The sequence below is a fragment of the Tasmannia lanceolata genome, unplaced genomic scaffold (assembly GCF_043159265.1).
Source record: "Tasmannia lanceolata isolate RefF3 unplaced genomic scaffold, GAP_Taslan_0.1 ptg000037l, whole genome shotgun sequence".
Classification (NCBI taxonomy): Eukaryota; Viridiplantae; Streptophyta; class Magnoliopsida; order Canellales; family Winteraceae; genus Tasmannia; species Tasmannia lanceolata.
Genome location: NW_027518714.1, coordinates 57,529,456 through 57,546,658, shown reverse-complemented (window position 1 = coordinate 57,546,658; position 17,203 = coordinate 57,529,456). Strand labels below are relative to the sequence as shown.

At 38.3% G+C, this 17,203-nt stretch overlaps 1 protein-coding gene across 1 annotated transcript; it reads right to left on the bottom strand.

Moving 5' to 3' along the window:
* Window positions 1-234: 234 nt before the first annotated feature.
* SWI3A (SWITCH/sucrose nonfermenting 3A) lies at window positions 235-12,930 on the bottom strand. The gene is made up of 7 exons (XM_077371663.1): window positions 12,768-12,930; window positions 12,097-12,641; window positions 9,342-9,869; window positions 8,805-8,974; window positions 8,643-8,692; window positions 814-980; window positions 235-635 (listed from the first exon to the last, which is right to left on the bottom strand). Exons 1-7 carry the CDS (start codon window positions 12,844-12,846, stop codon window positions 462-464), a joined length of 1,713 nt encoding a protein of 570 aa, XP_077227778.1. The 5' UTR covers window positions 12,847-12,930; the 3' UTR covers window positions 235-461.
* Between the last annotated feature and the right edge of the window lie 4,273 nt (window positions 12,931-17,203).

The following is a 17,203-nucleotide window of genomic DNA, read 5'->3' as shown; positions in this document are numbered from 1 at the left end:
TGCTTGATATCCATGGAGAATACCCCAAAGTAAATTAAATTTCGCATAAGGAGAAACACCTGTTTGGTTTTGAAAGAGAATGAGATTAACCTTAAAATTATCTTTCATTTCGCACTTTAACCTTGTCTCAAAATTTGGTTTGGTAATATTGTGAATTTATCACCATACTTTTGCAGTTTAATATTTTCAAAATTTCAGGATAAGTATGGTAAAAGGAAGGAAAACGGCACGCTGTTAGCCAAATTGGTCACTAGATTAAAAGTTCATATATTCCAAGAACTCACTGCCCCATGAAAAATGGGGGTCTGTTCCAATGTCCACTTCAAAGACAGAGACGACATACAAATTGAAAAGAAGCTTAAATATCTTCATGCATAATTTCTTTCTTTTTTTCTTTTAGCCATAGAAAGAGTACAAATCAGTAGCATAACTCCATTACAGTATGGTACCTGTCAAACATTTCACAAAACTGGGATCCCTCTCCATCTTGAAATCCCTGCTTTAAAAGCCCTTTGTAAAAGGTCAATCCGATCCCCCAGAATAGACTCTTTCACCTTCTGTATTTCGCTGTATTCCTTTTCCATGATCAACTCCAGCTCCTCAAAATGCTTGATTTTGTATTGTATCTTCCTCATCTATGAATCATACAGAAAAAAGTAAATAGAAACTCAGTACATGGAGCTGTTTTTAGGACCCAAAAGAGAAAAAAAGGCATGAAAAAGAGTTGCCCATAGCATGGATCATGAGCCCTACAGTTCAAAGCATGGGGTTATGGAATCAAAGACCAGATCAAGAAGAAGAAGAGCACCGAACCTGTGTATCGATCATGGTAGCCATTAAAAGTTCAATTTCCCGGTCTTCCTGGTCCGCAAGTAACTTGGCATGAGCAGCAGCTGCCCCAACAGCTGTTGCAATGGCAGCTCGAATTTGCAATGTCGAAAGGCCAGATTTTTTCTCTGGAGTGGTGGTCTCCAGTGTTTCTGTGGAAAAGAATTGCAGCAACCAGATTCCACCATCATAAAACGATCGGAACTTGATGTTCAGGAAAAAGTCAATTCTCATTGCATTTTCAAACTCTTGAGTGCCAAGAGTTTCTTGGCATTTACAAAAGAATAGTTTCATGAATATATCTATCGGCAAAACCTAGCAAATGTTTGTATTATTAGGGAGAACATAAAATTTCTTGAAAAAGGACAGAGAAAAAAGTACTTTTGGCTTCTTGGTTTACCTTGTAAATCCTAATTGTGGAGAATATCATGAACATCTTGAAATTGAAAGGAAGTGACAGCAGAGATCAACAATAATATTTTTTTTAAAACCATCAGTGATCAATAATAATATTTTAAAAAAAACCCATCAACTTTGGTCCCTATGTATTGTTTTTGAAAGATAACAGGATTTAACGATGCAAAAAATATTATGTAAGTGCCATTTCAAAAAAGAAAAAAAATATTATGTACGTGCCTGCAAATGCCACAAATGGGATGAGGTGTCCCAAGAAGTATTACAGCAGATACCCCATTAGTAATCCCACCTAAACTATAAAGGAATCCAACCCTATTTCTTCTATTGGACAGAGCTTGCTGATGATCAGTTTTGCCTTCTCTATGCCTTCTCAGCTCCATCTTTGGCTAGTTTTTTCACCCGTTCATTAGTAGCTCTCAATGCTGAAATTATGGGTTTAGATTGAAGCACAAATCTCTGATTTCAGCAATGATACCTGCTACTTTCCAAGGACCAACTGCTCTTTTGGTTGCCCATGCAATGGCATTTGAAGAAACACCTTTAATAACTACAGGACCTTTCAGAGACTCGTATGCATTCTCAAACCACATAAAAGGGATCTTGCTTCCGCGTTATTGGAATCACAAACACCCACCAGACCAGAAAAGGTTAGTAGAGTATCTCCAATTGAATCCCGAAAATATACCGCCAATACCACATGACCATGATTACATTTGGAGCTCCTGTCAAAATTAAGCTTAATCCAACCATTGGGCCGGAATATACCTCCAATACCGCACAACCACGATTCCCTTAAGAGCTCTGTCAAAATTAAGCTTAATCCAACCACTGGGTTTTCAAAGCTTTTTCTCATATTATAGCCCTCCGATTTCTCAAAATATCCCATGCCGTAGTTGGTGAAATTTTTGTCATTTCTTTCCTAATGGATGAGGTCTATCTTGATTTCTAAAATTATCCTTCCCAGTCACCTCTTCTTATCCTTGAAAATGCGGTCATCCCTGTCCTTCCATATATGTCATATCACAACATATGGTACCGGGCCCCAAAGTACTCTTCCAGATCTACCAAAAGGCCCACCTCCCTAATGCAAGTTGATCTTCTTGATTGATTGTAGGAACACCCAAGCAAGCCCAAAATCTCTGATGATAGAACGCCAAAATAAGTGAGCAAAAGGGCAGTGTAACACTATTGTGGAGGGAGACTCCTGGAATGTGATTAGATGGTTGAAGGGGTTGGTGTCGCCTCCTTGGAGATTTTCTTCTATTTTGATGAAATAGAAGATTTAATTGAGGGCTCATCTATTGTTTTCAATCATGTTTGGAGGTCCGCTAATGGGGAGGCAGACTCTTTGGCTAGGAGTGGGGTTAGGAGGTTGGAGTTGGAGTGGTTTGACTTCCTTCCTCCTTGAGAATTGTATTGTGTATTTTTTCTTTTTGGTTTTTTGTTGTTTTTCTCTATTGTATTTTTGGTTGGGGTCCATCTCGGCCCTCTTCCTTTTTAATGAAATTATCCTGCCATTTCAAGAAAAAAAGGGCAGTGTAACATAAGATGATCAATGTACAGCCCCGCTTTCTTGCAAAGAATACAACGGCTGACGAGGTATTAATCTTTTCTTTTGTCACCAAACAAGCAAAGGCCGACACTCATGGGGGAGCACATGATTTCAAAAAACTTAAGAGGTGGGAGCCTTTCCTTCCTGCTTAGTCAAACTTTGGAAAAACGAATACATTAAAAATGAGCCTCGAGTAATTGGAATCCACTCTTTTGTCAAGAGAACGAGGTGAGAAATAAGAAAGCACACCTAATAACGATTTGAGACTCTGTTACATTATCTTTTAGGTCATGCCTAAGCCTAATGAACACCCCCTCTTTCTCTCTCTCCTCTCCTCTCCTTAAGAGTCGCACACTCTAAAGTCTAAACCCTCTATTGATCGCTAAGAGATATTGGTTCGGGAATACACGGCACAACAAAGACCCTCCTAGCCAACTACCCAAAATCTAACAAAAGACTCAAAAAGTAACCTAGGACCACAGATAGACTTTCATGCACCCGAACCTTTACCTACAAGTGGTTTCTTTCCCCTCAATCCCCCAAGCCCTCCCATACTTATCCACAATGATTTTATGGCATAGAGCTTCTTTCTAATCGCCATATCTCCGTAGCCATTTGCCCAATAATGCTTTGTTTCTCAATCTTATTCTTCCAATTCCAAGACCCGTGACTCTCTAGTTTGCCCATCTTCTTCCAGCTCATGATATGCTTAACCCTTTTTTTATGAATGGTTGCAATTTCATTCAAAGAACCTAAAGTTAGATGCCGAGCTAGCTTAATAAAAGTTTCCTTATTTGTGGCTTATTAACAGCCCACTATAATCTAATAAAGAATAGCAAAACTCCTCTTATTTTTAGCTGTCTAACCCAGTTTTCTAATTCACCAAAAAATGGCCCTTGAAGTCCCTAATTTTCAGCCGCATATTGGATTCCCATTTCGATACTCTAGTCGACCCAACCCCTTGCACTCTCCATCACATAGCTAGCAGTCACTTACCCATAATTATGCCACCTCCTGGTCCTTTTATCTTGTTAACCAATACATTTTCTTCTTCTTTACCCATTCAAAACCCATAACCTACCTTGATTTTCCTATTAACCAAATTCCTTTTCTTATTTTCCTTTTGCCACCAAACCCAACATCCAATTTTTGGTTCTTTAACCTCCTTTTTTACCATCCAACGACCCTTTACCTTCACTTTTACTACTTTTTCTTCATTTTTACTTAACCTCGTGGATCTACGGTTAGTCACGTCATTTTTTGGATACAGCGAATGCGAGTCCGCATGTTTAGCATGGATTGATGCAATTGAGGATTACATAGATAAATATGGCCTGAGCCACGCAGAGACAATTAAGTGTGCCAAAGCGACCGTTGGCCTTCATGCCAAATCATTATTGATATAGATGGAACGTGAGCAATATCGATCAGGACAATCAACATTTAATCGTTGGTATGAATTACTTGATGAGTTTAAAAAAGAATTCGCGCCAGTTACCTATCACGAGAGCTTAAAAATCCAAGCTATATTGAGACAAGAGAAAGCTCAAAAAGCCAAAGTACGTGCAAAGAAAAAAGTGCCTTCTAATCCAAAAGACATGGCACATGTATTGGGCCAGAAACAACTTTAAGGGGTACATCAGTTCTGCAATCAAGATTCAGAGTTGGTGGCGAGAAACAATCACTCAAGTTGATTACTTATGCATAAAATATGCCGCCAACATCATTTAGAAAGTTTGGAGAGCCTATATCACTTGGCGAAGAATCACGATAAAATTCTTAGTTGCAGCGCACGGAGATTTACCCTATGTCTATGACGACGTTGTTCATACTGAGCACAATAAAGGCTACGTTCTACCTCAACCGCCCAGGATTAAAGAGTTTATTGAGGCCTTGGATTTCTAATCGAATCAAGTCCAACGCCGGATTACCAAGCAAATGAAAGTATATAATTCGATGGAAAGGACTTCAATTTGAAATCGAGACGAGCCGTTCATACTCACAGATATGTTTCACAACGGGTCTAAATTTCAGCATATTCTCTTTATTTTTGTCTAAACTCGAGGGCGAGTTTCATTCAAGTGGGAGAGACTGACGTAGGACACTAGGATTAGTATTTGAATTTTCTTTCTTTTATTTCTAGCAGGATTAGTATTTTTCTTTATTTCATTCTTTTGATAGAGGTTTTTAATTGGCATGAGTTATATTGTTGATTCAGTAGGTTTTAGTTTCTTTTTTTATTTTCTTGTTTTTTCTATAAATATGAGAGCTTGTACATGTAAAAAGACAATTAATAGAATATTGAATAAAGCAAAAGCTTTTCTCTCTCTCTCTCCTACTTCTTCTCCCCTTCTTCTCTCTTGTTTCCTAGTGGATTCTAGGGTTCTTCTCTTCTTCTCCCTCTTCATTCCTAGTGGATTCTAGGGTTCTTCTTCCTAGTGGATTCTACGATAATTTTTGAATCGTACTCTTCAAGTAAGATTCCCGCTTGATCCGTTGCGTTACTATCAAACTAGATTCTTTTTCCATAATACCATTCATTATGATCGTTCCTCCCTCCATATCTCTCAATGCATAAGGAACTGTCCATTGGTTTCCCTGCAGACCGGCTTCCGCTCATGGCCCATCACAAATGTTTTCCAAACACTCATGGGAGTTTGTACCGTGAGCCTCCACACCAATAGTTGATTCCCCGGTTTAATTTCCATCCATCCCATATAATTGCAGGCTTCTACTATGTTTTGAATGCCTTTGTTCCACAAATATTCCAACACTGTATCCTTCCTTTCTTCTTCATATGCTACAATTTTTCTCATGCTTGTCATAACAAAATTCCTCAATTTTTCTATAATTCTTTTCGCCAAGGGAGTGTTTGGATCGCCGGAAATAGAAATAAGAATCGGTGCCTGATTCTCTCCGGAGATTCCGACCTTTGGGTAAAACTTTATTGGCGTAAACGGAATGCTTGAGCAGAAAAGGCGCCGGATTTTCAGGCGGAATATGATAGCACCCAAAGAGGTGGTATTCTAGATTCTACTCTCCAAAAATCTGAAAATCTAAATCCCAAAAATCTCTCTCTCTCTCTCTCTCTCTCTCTCTCTCTCTCTCTCTCTCTCTCACCAAGATCCCTATAGCAAAACCCTTTTTAAGGAAAAAAACCAGTTTGCAAAAACACCCTCCCTCGTCTTCATCCTCCCTGACAAGAACCCCAATGGTAAAATCTCCCTTTAAAAAAAAAAAAACTTTGCAAAAAACCCCATATTTCCAGAACCCATTTCTTCATAAAACAAACTACTTGTGACTGCAAAAGCCTATTTGGGTTCCAATGTGAAGAACGTGGAGGTCACCCCTCTCCCTGGCCTTGGATTGGAGACTGCCGGATGAGTCATGACCAAGGTTTTAAATTTCGGTTTCGGTACCGGTTTCGGGCCCACAAAAAACCGAAATTTCGACGAAATCACTTACTAGACCCGAAAATTGGTATTAATTTTCGCCCGAAATTTCTTACTCGAATTTAAAAGGTTTGAATAAAACATTGAATTAAATAAATTAGTTTTAATGCGAAATTTAGGGCGAAATTTCCGAAATTTCAATAAAATATTAAATTAATAATAAAAAATAGTTTTTTAACTTAAATTTCGGTAAAAACGAAATTTCGACCGAAATAAACTACTGATTCGGAAAACCCCAATTTCGGTGTCGGTCTCCACCGATTTCGGTCGAAATTTAAAACCATGGTCATGACTTTATTGAACCTGAGGAACACAATCATTCCCACCTTCCAGAAAAGAAGAGATGTTTGAAAACCATTGGTTACCAAACACCAGAATCGGAATGGAAAATTCAGATTAATAGGAGAATCAGGATTGGTATGTAATGGGTTGTAGGCTTGTAGACACCCCATTTCGGGCCACGGATCCACATGGGTGACTGAAGCCAATTCTTGATTCTGGCAATCCAAACGCACCCCAAATGTTTAAGGTAAAAGTAAGGAGTTTCGACTTAAGCCGATTGACTAACAGAGTTTTGACTTAAGCAGATTGACTAGCAGCAGCAGGCTGCCGATTTCTTTTACAGGCTTCTTTCAGGGCCGTTTTCCAAAGGCAGTATAATAATCTGCCATAGATCGTTGACAAACCAGGTGGATTTTCAACTAATAATCTGCCATAAATCGCTGACAAACCAGGTGGATTTTCACTCCTTCAGTATTTCCTCGGCTAAAATCTCAGTCGAATCCTCAAAATCCTCGAAATAGTCCCAGGGTCTAACTTGAAAAGTGACGGTAGATGCAGTTTCATGGGCTGTGTATTTCTCACTGTCCATGGCATGAGAATATTTGTACTTGAAGTTTGCTAGTATGGCTCCAATGAAGTATCAGGTAAGAATTATAACTGAAACCTAACGAGAACAGAAGTAGATAATTTGACTTGAAGCAAAATGAAAATTAAAACTATTACACCTGTGTGTCTTTGGATAGACAGAAGAGGAGTCCTTATCATGCTTTATTACATTGCCAGTTCGTTTAATGCATTTGGAGTGCCATATTAAAAAGCTTTGGTCTTCTTCTTGGGTGTTCCCCTCATCAATCAAGAGGATCATTGTATACTGAAATAGTGGACCCTTTGGTAAGGCAGGACAGATCTTTTGGAGGCTGGTGCCATTCGCAACTATATGGCATGTATGGAAATAAAGGAATGCCCATATCCTTGAAGAAAAAGACATCGGGTGAGAAGAATGCTTATTGATATCATAGTCGACCCGTTTCATGGGGAAGACACAACAAAATATTATCTTCCTACACCATGGGAGATATTTTAAGAAATTGGAGGACAGTCATTTTAGAAAAAAGGTGCAATGGCTAGACTATTCCTGAGTGGATCCCTACTCCTATAGGGTCAGTGAAGTTCAACTTGAGTTGCATCTCTAAAGGTAATCCAGGACGATCACTAATTGGATGACTCTTTTGTGACAATGAGGGAAAGAATAATTCTATCATCCTTGGGACTGACTGGGATATGTGACTCAAACGAGGCGGAAGCAAGCCCTTCTTTGGGGCTTGAGATGGTACGTGAGATCATTGTCATTAATTAGTCATTGAAGGAGATTCCGCTAATGTAGTGACGTGGGCTACAAACAATGCCCCTGGCCCATGGAAATTGGCTGGCACATTAACAGAAATCAGGGATATGTGTTCGATTGTGCACCCAGTATTCAATCATAAGCTGCCGTCAGCAAACAGGGATGCAGATCAGCTGGCTAAAGGGGGGTGGAGAAGGATGCAATGGAGACAGCTGAACCTCTTTCCGATAGCGAGCACTGTGGGTCAAGCGGGCATATGATCGGTCTCCTGCTGCATTGCGAAGTAGCAGTCCTCCCTTTGTGGGCTGTTGTAACTATAGTTATAATTGTGGGATGACTCATCCCTGTTGTAACTATAGTTATAATTGTGGGATGACTCATCCCTGTTTTTATAATATGGTTGCGATTGTTTTTAATAAAATCCGTTACTTTTAAAAAAAATGAAAATTAAAACAAAGCATTGAATATGTCTCATTGTACATGACATGAGGATATTTGTACTTGAAGTTTGCGAGTATGTCTAGTGAAGTCTCTGGGAAGAACTACATCCAAAACATTTGAGAATGGCAGTAGATATTTTGATGAAGCAAAATGAAAATTAAAACTAAGCATTAAAAATTAGAGAAGCGAAATGTGCCATATGACCAAGAGCGGACTCAATCTATGTTATCTTTTTTTTTTAATATTTCAATCTATATTATCTAAGAATTAAATAGAGCGTGATGGCCAAACTTTGCTATTTAACAGGATTTAAGTAGAAAGTTACCTGATTGTTTATGTACCTCTTCTGTCTCTGAATCCTCAACCTTAGCGACTCTGTAATATCCAGGATGAGATCATACTTAGACAAAATGGAGTCCATTTACTTCATTAGATATTTTAAAATATGGTACAGTGTGTATAACAAACATGATCAAATGCTAACTACCTCTCTGACTCCTTATCCAAAGTACGATATCCAAAGTCGCAGGTAATATTATCCTCTTCAGCGTCAAAGATCTTTCTAGCACATGGGTTCTCGTTGCACAATGCTGCAACAGCTGCCTCAGCAGCGGCAGCTGCAATGTGTGGACCAGCTACTGTAGACAAGAGAGCTACCTAACATAAACAATGTCAGCTTTTGGGGCGGATCAAAATGAGAAGCATGATGGCAGCATGGTTTTAAATTTTCGGCCGAAATTTCAGATTTCGGTCGGGATCGACACGAAATTCGCATGTAATCCTGAAATTACAAAATTTGAAAATCAATTTCAGTGAAATTTCATTTTTTCCCTTTTTACAAAATTTTCACCGTAGAAATTTCCATTGAAAATTTGGATATTCCCACAGAAATCACAGAAATTCCCACCAAAAAATTAGAAATTTCGGTGGAAAAATTTTATAAACTGAAATTATATAGATTTTTTGCAGGAATTCCGACACTCAAACCGACATTTACATCCTTGAATGGCAAAATATCCCTTACCTGTTTCATTAGTGAACTACCAGCATCTGCAAATGAAATAATACATCTTCGTTTTAGAGGAGGGCATAGCATATCACCCTTCTCAATCTCCTCAGTCTCACAAGTATACTCATAATGTTGATCATCAATTTTGGTGGGCTCATGAGGGTCAACTGAAGGGGCTTCCATTGGTTTAACATCGCTTGTAGCTTCCATTGGTTTAATATTACTTGTTTGCATACTTGAGTTCTTATTATCACCATTACTATTGGCCGATCCCAACATATGCTCACCAAAAGGTAGCTGTATGAGCCTTGAAATACAATCAACTTTGGTTTTGGTACCAACTTGCTGTGCAATAAGGTCCCAGTCATCTCCATGCTTCAGAACAGCCTCTAACAGAAGCATAGTCTCTGCTTCTGCCCATGTATCAGATCCATGATTAACACTGCCATCTAAGAGATCATCAAACTTAAAATCATCTGCAGAATGGCTTCCCTTAAAATTCTCACTTCTGTAGCATTTTATGCAAATTATAAAGTTTTCCTGCTGAAAATAAAAAATGAGATGGTTACAGAAAATACCATTATAAAAGATTAAAGATAAAGAGATCCGCATCCAAAATCGACAAGTCTTTCACATATCCCAGAAGGCCTTGCAACAAGACACAGCTTACATTCAAATTGCAGAGACTAACAAATTATTATGGTCATGTTTCCAGTAAGACACTATTAAAGAACAATCAATATGCAAATAAAAAGTTGCCAAACAAAAACTAATCCAGAAAAGACTAGCATCTATGTAATTGAGCACCTGTTTTGCTAAAATCAATGTGCAATTATATTGGTACAAGAAAGGTATAAGATGTCATATGTTGAATAAAGGTTAACAGATAGGTTGGTGGTGGATGGATTCGGTGAAGTGAGCAACCGAAGATCTGAAAAAGACAACCTAGCAGATAAGGTCACAAACAACCCTAAAAAATTCTAGTACAGCATTATGGAGGTTGTTGATAAAGCCCAATTCCTTGGACACTTGGGGTGACTGCTTGTTGCAGTTGTTCTTTGTTGCAAGTCGTCATCAATTTTTTCCTCGCGTGGTAAAAGAATGCCAGTGGCAGTAGTCATAAAGCTGCCATTAATGGTTGGTCAAGTGCAAGAAATTTGTGAAGTTCTCTGATTATGGGATCTCATAATATCTTATTTTATTTAATTTTAATCATTATATACAGGTGAATCTAATTCTATACAACTTTCAATCCCAAAATATGCATAGTAGCTCATAAAAAATGAAAGAAAAAGCTGAGAGCCCCAAAGAGCTCTGACCTAGACAGTCATTTGCTAAGACATCAGCGATCTTGTCATTTGTTTTGCAACATGGTGAAAAGAAATTTGTAGCTCCTCAAGTATGTCAAGAATCTCGACAGTACCTACAGGCCTCAAGAAAACTTTCCATCTAATTATCAAGATAAACACATTAAAAAAAAGCACCCTCCGCTTCACGAGGGCCCAGGAAATGAGAAGGAAAAGCATTAGCCCCTTCAAGGAGAGCTAAAGCTTCACAGAAGTCCTTGGCCTAGAAACTCTTAACACCTAATGGGCTAGAAACTGCCAATCTAATCTCTCCATCGTGGTACCTAAACCAACATCCCCTTCCCCCCTTCTCCTCTTCCCAACATCCTGTCCAGCCCTGAATTGACAATAGAACACCCATCATCATTAAGTTTTAGGAACTTCTGATGAGACTTTGTCCCTAAAACACTATCCATCTTCATGATGCAACCCAAGTTGAACCATGCACAAATCTTGTAGCCTGAAAGAAGAAGAAAAGGGGGAGAAACAGACTCTTAGTGTGATGTCATTATGACATTGTGCTGACATTAGCAGATAGCCCACAATAGAATTAGAGGGATCTTAGGGGCCGTTTGGATACGCGGATTTTAGAATCCAGGTTTTTAGTTTGAAAACAGTAAAAGAGGGTTCATGATCAAGTTGCTGTATGCTGTCCTAACCAAGGAAGCACGATTCTTCCCTGGGAGCCTTCGATTCCCGCTTCAATCCCAGTTTCGATTCCCGCTTTCGATTCCCGCTCTGGCAACCTTGAGTAGGATTCTTCACTGGGAGCCTTTGATTCCCGCTTTCGATTCCCGCTCTGGCAACCATGATCCTAATAGCGTTTCTTGGATTTTAAGTGAGAAATTCAGGTTTTAAAAATCTCTCATGCATCCTGAGATTTCTAAAACATGGAAATATGGGAGGGTCTGCTACTCTCATGCTGACGAAAAGAAGGGCGAGAAGTCAAAAACGACAGCTAGTCAGCTTCTTCTCGTCTCTTAGCTACAATTTTGAAGAAATCCCGGATTCTAAAATCCGCGTATCCAAACGGCCCCTTACTGTCTTGGTATATGGAGAACTACAATAGTTTATAATTGAAATTTTGGAGGCTCATAGTGGTGTTTTTAATATGCCAACTTTGGGGAAGAAACTTACAATTTCCTTGTATTTCTATGTTGCGTTTTAGAAATTTGTCTTCCGCTGGGGTTTCGATCTAAAGTTAATTTTGACAGATAAAAGATTTTTATTATAAATGTGCAAAATTTGTGTGGTACGAGGACACTACAGTAAACATTAATTCGAAGTTTATGAAAGTAGAACATTTCAAGTTAAATGAAATGAAATGAAATGAAATCAAATAATCATCCCATCATACATATTAAAGAAAAGTAACAGAGAGAGAGAGAGAGAGAGAGAGAGAGAGAGAGAGAGAGAAGGAATACCTTTGCTGATTCATAGTGTCCAGAACCACATTCTTCCCCACAATTCCCACAAACTAATCCCCTCTTCCGCGATATCTCCCCAAATACATCAGAATAAGACGTCAATGGCGGCAATCTGAATCCGCCCCTATCATCTGTTCCATCAATCTCATTCCCAACCAACAAAGATGATGAACCAGATAAGGGTTTCAACGAATTCGGATCCGCAGTAACCCTAATCCCATTCGGAGGCCCATCCTCAGATACAACATCAACGCGCCCTCTATGATTATCCTCATTTGAGGAAGATGACAATACCCTAAAATTGATCAAACCCCAATCCTCCAATAAAAGAAAGACCTTATGAATTGAGAAAACATCTCCGATAAGCGATTTACGAATCTCGGTGAAAGAGAGTCTTCTTAAAGGGTCTTCTCGGTATTTATTGATGATGAAATCTCTGTACTCTTTATAGATTTTGGGGGTTTTTGAGAAGGAAGTTCCGTCGAAGAATTCGGTTAGGGAGGTTTTTTCTGTGTCGTGGATTTCGTCCCAAGAGAACCAACCTGGAAAGAAAAGTGTGGTTAGGGTTTTTAAAAAAGAAAGGATAAGATCTAGAAAGAGGGATATGGGGTTTATTAGGGTTTAGGGTATAGGGTTTATTCGAGAAAGGAAGAGAAAGAAAAACTTACTTGAATAGTGAGGGATCGTGTAGAGGTCGTGGTCCGGTGTAATGGGTTGCAAGCTCTTATCGTCTTCGTTATTCTGCATCTCTCGTCTGTGAGAGAGAGAGAGAGAGAGAGAGAGAGAGAGATTTTCCGAGGAAGTGAAAAGTGGTAAGCGTTCAGTCGTAGGATGTTTAGATAGATGTAAGGATAAAAAATTGGGAATTTTTTTTTATCGCGACGGAGTTGAAAATGACTATAATGCCCTCGTCTCCCCTACTAAAAATTTATGATTTTCATACTTGAAAACTGAAAATTAAGGTTTTATTAAACCCTTGTTCATTTATCGACACAAACCCTCAATTTATGGGTTTTATTTCTCTTCATTCACATATTATCATGCTTTGCACATAATCTTGAATATTATAGGGTTTTTTTTTTTTGTCGTTATCGGTATTTTTTTCTTGAAATGTGCAGTTTGATGTGGCCATAGAGTGAGGTTTCATTGTCTATAGTGGGGGAAGTCTTGAAGGAGGGCCACTTGTTGCCATTGAGGAGGAGGAACTTTCAACTAGGAATAAACAAGCTTGGAAGGAAATAGCATAACCCTAATCCTTTTGCAAATGGCTTAAAAGCAGTGAGGAAGGTATTTCTGTCCTCAAAATATTAACCCGGGTTAGTTTAAGTCAATCCATTAGGTTAAAGTGACGGACCTTCAATGGAGGGGATCTATGTCATAAAATTCAGTGGGTGTCATCGGTGACTTCGAAACTATAGGGTTAGAAGGGAAAATGTCTATTTGTATTTTTTCCTTTTCTTTTTTCAAAATCTTACAAGTGGGCTAGACAAAGATGGTTTTCAATTTCAGCTAAAACATTTTTTTGAATGGTAATTTTAGCTGAAACATTTCGTTTATGCCGGGAGAAAATTTGTATTGATTCACAAAAATAAAAGATTTGATCTGAAATTCCAAAATTTTCCCAAAATTATTGGATTTCATTAATATTTCGGTCGCTAAACATGCAACTTTTAAGATTAAAAGACAACAAATTTCAACAAAAATCCTGACAAAAACCAACTTCACTCACATAAAAGGAAAAAACCCACTAGAGTCCTTTTAAGATATTTTTAAAAAACCTTGTTGACAACTTAGCTATCATGTGGTGTGTTAGGAGCATGGTTTTAAATTTCAGTTTCAACATAAATTTCGGTTGTTTCCGAAACTGAAATTTCTACCGAAATTTGGTAGATAGCGTCAAATTCCGGATTTTAAGGGCTGAAATTTCGGTAATTTCCGCTGAAATTTTGTAACCAAATAAAAAATAATTATCTTTTGAAAATTTAGACAAAATAGCTGAAATTTCCGAAATTTCAGAAGTAAATGTCGGACATTTCGGTTTTGGTCTCTACCCAGATCCGAAATTTTGGATTTCCGTCTAAATTTAAAACCATGGCTAGGAGTAGTCGTCCTGGCTCTCTGACATCTCCTTGGACGTCTAACTAGCACTCCTCTTCAGTTTATACGTCCAAAATTTAAGATATGGCGAGGTTACATCCATAGTTAAAAATTAGAGTAATATTCAAAAAATAGTGATTGTCTAGGCATTTTCGAACAAGTAGTTTTAGAGCTCATCTTTTTCACAAGTGCCACCTCATATTAATGAATGAATAAGATAAATTTAGCTCTAAGGTGGCTCTTCTCTCTTGCAAAAGAGGTTCTACTAAACGGCGTAGCGCAAAATTGTTTAAATATTCTCGAAAATTTATAATACCTTTTGAATTAAAACCTGGTTTTTAATTAAACATTAGTTGGAAAAATGATTCATCGATTCTCATATATTATTTGTAAATCTTAAGAAAAATCAAAATTATAAAAAAAATACATGGTTTTTAAAACTAACACATTCTAATCCAGCAAATGCACCCTCTTACCCATCCTTCCATATTTTTTGTTGGATTTTATTGAGGAAAATAAGTATGTATAATAATAGATAAGATATCCATGTTGTAAATGGAAAAAACATATGCCTGGAAACTCTTTTCGAGTTGTAAATAGAGAAAGAACCGGGCACTTTTTTTTAACTATTTTCAAACATCTTGGGGGCTAATATCCATTGTATAATATAGTCAAGTATAGATCGGAGGGTTAGGATCATCCTATGAAAATGATATTTGCGGCATAACCTATTTACGTTGTGGCCCAAAAAATGAACAGTTTGGATCGTCCTATAGTGTGGGCGGGCATACTTTTGGAAAAATGCTGGACTATATGGGCCACACACTATATAAAATGTCTATATTTTGATAATTTACGCCTCTTTTGATCACTAGGGACACCCAGCGCCAGTGTATCAATGACTAAATGGGTGCTAATGTACTTCACGTCAGAAAAATCTAGTGGGTTTGATTGTCCCGTACATTAGCGCTGGGTGTCCCTGGTGATCAAAAGGGGTGTAAATATCATTTCCCTCATGATTTTGTTCTACACTTTTCTAATTGGTTGATGATAGCATCTTCCCTACTGTAATAGTAGTGAAAAGCTAGCCAAAAAAATGTTAAACAAACAGGGTAGTGTCATTATCAAAATAGGGTAGTGAGGATATCAGATCTTGCCATATTAGTTAAGCTTTCAAATCCAAACTAGTTAATTTGGCGGAAAGGCGGCTGTTCTCTCGTCCAATACCTTTCCCTGAAATTAAGGCGATCTCAATGGTTAAGATTGCCTAATTGATGGACCCCACTACACTGATAGCCTAAGTACCACTCATAAGGTGATCATGACCACTCGATTAGAGTACAAACGGATGGCCATAAAATATTAAGGCTATAAATGGAAAGTATTGAAGAACACGAGCTATACGAGGAAAGTATGGATAGACCTGGCAAACGGGCGGGCCGGTCCGGGTCAAAATGACCCGGGAAATTTTACTGGTCACTAAACTTGGACCCGCACACGGCCCGTACGGGCCAGGTCAATCCGCGGGCCACCCGGACCGGATTTTTGACATAAGTTTTTAATATTTTTTTTAATTTATAAAGGGATTTGCTAGCCACCTTCTCCAACGCTACCTTCTCCAATTGCATGTGATCATGCGCTGTTAGCCCATTCATGTTGACTTTTTGAGAGTTGTCTTATGTGCAAAAGGAGGAAGTACGATTTGTGCAAAGGTGGCTAGCAATAAATAAAAATCATGCGGTACTAAAACTTTATAAAATAATTACGGCAAAATGGCACCAAAGTAGAAAAAATACGAAAAGAAATACCCAAAAATGTCACAAAATATAACAATTATGGAAAAAACTACACAGAAAATGAGAAAAATATGTCAATTACCGAAAAAGGGTAAAATAAAACCTTTTTCCACCTCTCCACGGGCACCCATGGGTCCACCCGGCCCGGCCCAGTTTTGACGGGCCAGGTGGACCCGCAGGTCAATTTCAAACGGGTGACTGGACCCGTAATTTACAGGCGGGCCGGGTGGACCCGCGGGTCCGGGTCACTTTTTGCCAGGTCTAAGTATGGATAGTATGGATAGTATGGAAAGTAGTGTCATTACCACCCATACGTAATTAACTTTCCAAAAAAAGTTGAGAAATATCCAATATTATTTCTTCTGAAAACTAGTTAATGCTAACAAGGTTATACATGGAAAGTATTGAAGAATACGAGCTGTATTTTCGTAAAAACTAGTTAAATCAGAGCGAGCCCACTCTATAACAAGGCTATATATTGACCCAACTCTTCTCCTTACCAACCTCAGAAAAGAAATACAGAAAATAGGGGTTTTAGGTAAAAAGCTAACCATGGCATCCACCTTCAAGCTCTTGTCTGTTCTCATTATCTGCATCTTCCAAAGGGGTCAGTTCTGCCATTTTCTTTTCTTTTCATGTTTTTATTTATTGGGTTACATTCTAATTTTCTTTTTAGGTCTGTTTCTTTCAACATAAAATGGGCATTTTATGCAAATTTTACGTCCACTTTTACACTAAAAATGAGCATAAAATTTGCCCAAGCTGTTAAGAGGTAAAATTTGCTTATAATAAAATTGATTTCCTAGGTAAAACCGATTACTCTAAAAGCTTAAGCTTTTAGAGTTGGTGTTTTGGACTTACAATCGGTTGTCATAATCTGAAACAAACAGGGCATTAAGATGTTAGAGTTGGTGTTTATTTAATCATTTATACTTTAACAAACACTTCATTAATAGAGACTGATTCTCTCTTTCTTTCTCTTCTCTATATCAGTTTGGGCAGATCAACAATGCAGCCTTTCCAACATTGTCGTCACCCAATCGAAAACCGGCAAAATGGTGGGACCGTACACCGAGTTCGAGGTTGTGATAACCAATAACTGCATATGTACCCAATCCAACGTCCACCTCAGATGTAATGGATTCGCCAGCGCCGAAGAAGTAGATCCTGAGATTTTCAGAGGAACGTCCAGCGGGCCATGCCTTGTCAAC

Bases quoted from the DNA above. Each gene is read 5' to 3' on its own strand.
- SWI3A (XM_077371663.1), bottom strand. From the start codon at position 12,846: ATGCAGAATAACGAAGACGATAAGAGCTTGCAACCCATTACACCGGAC. The intron at 12,642-12,767 runs GTAAGTTTTTCT...TTTTCTTTCCAG, and splicing joins CACGATCCCTCACTATTCAA to GTTGGTTCTCTTGGGACGAA. The intron at 636-813 runs GTTCGGTGCTCT...TATGATTCATAG, and splicing joins CTACCATGATCGATACACAG to ATGAGGAAGATACAATACAA.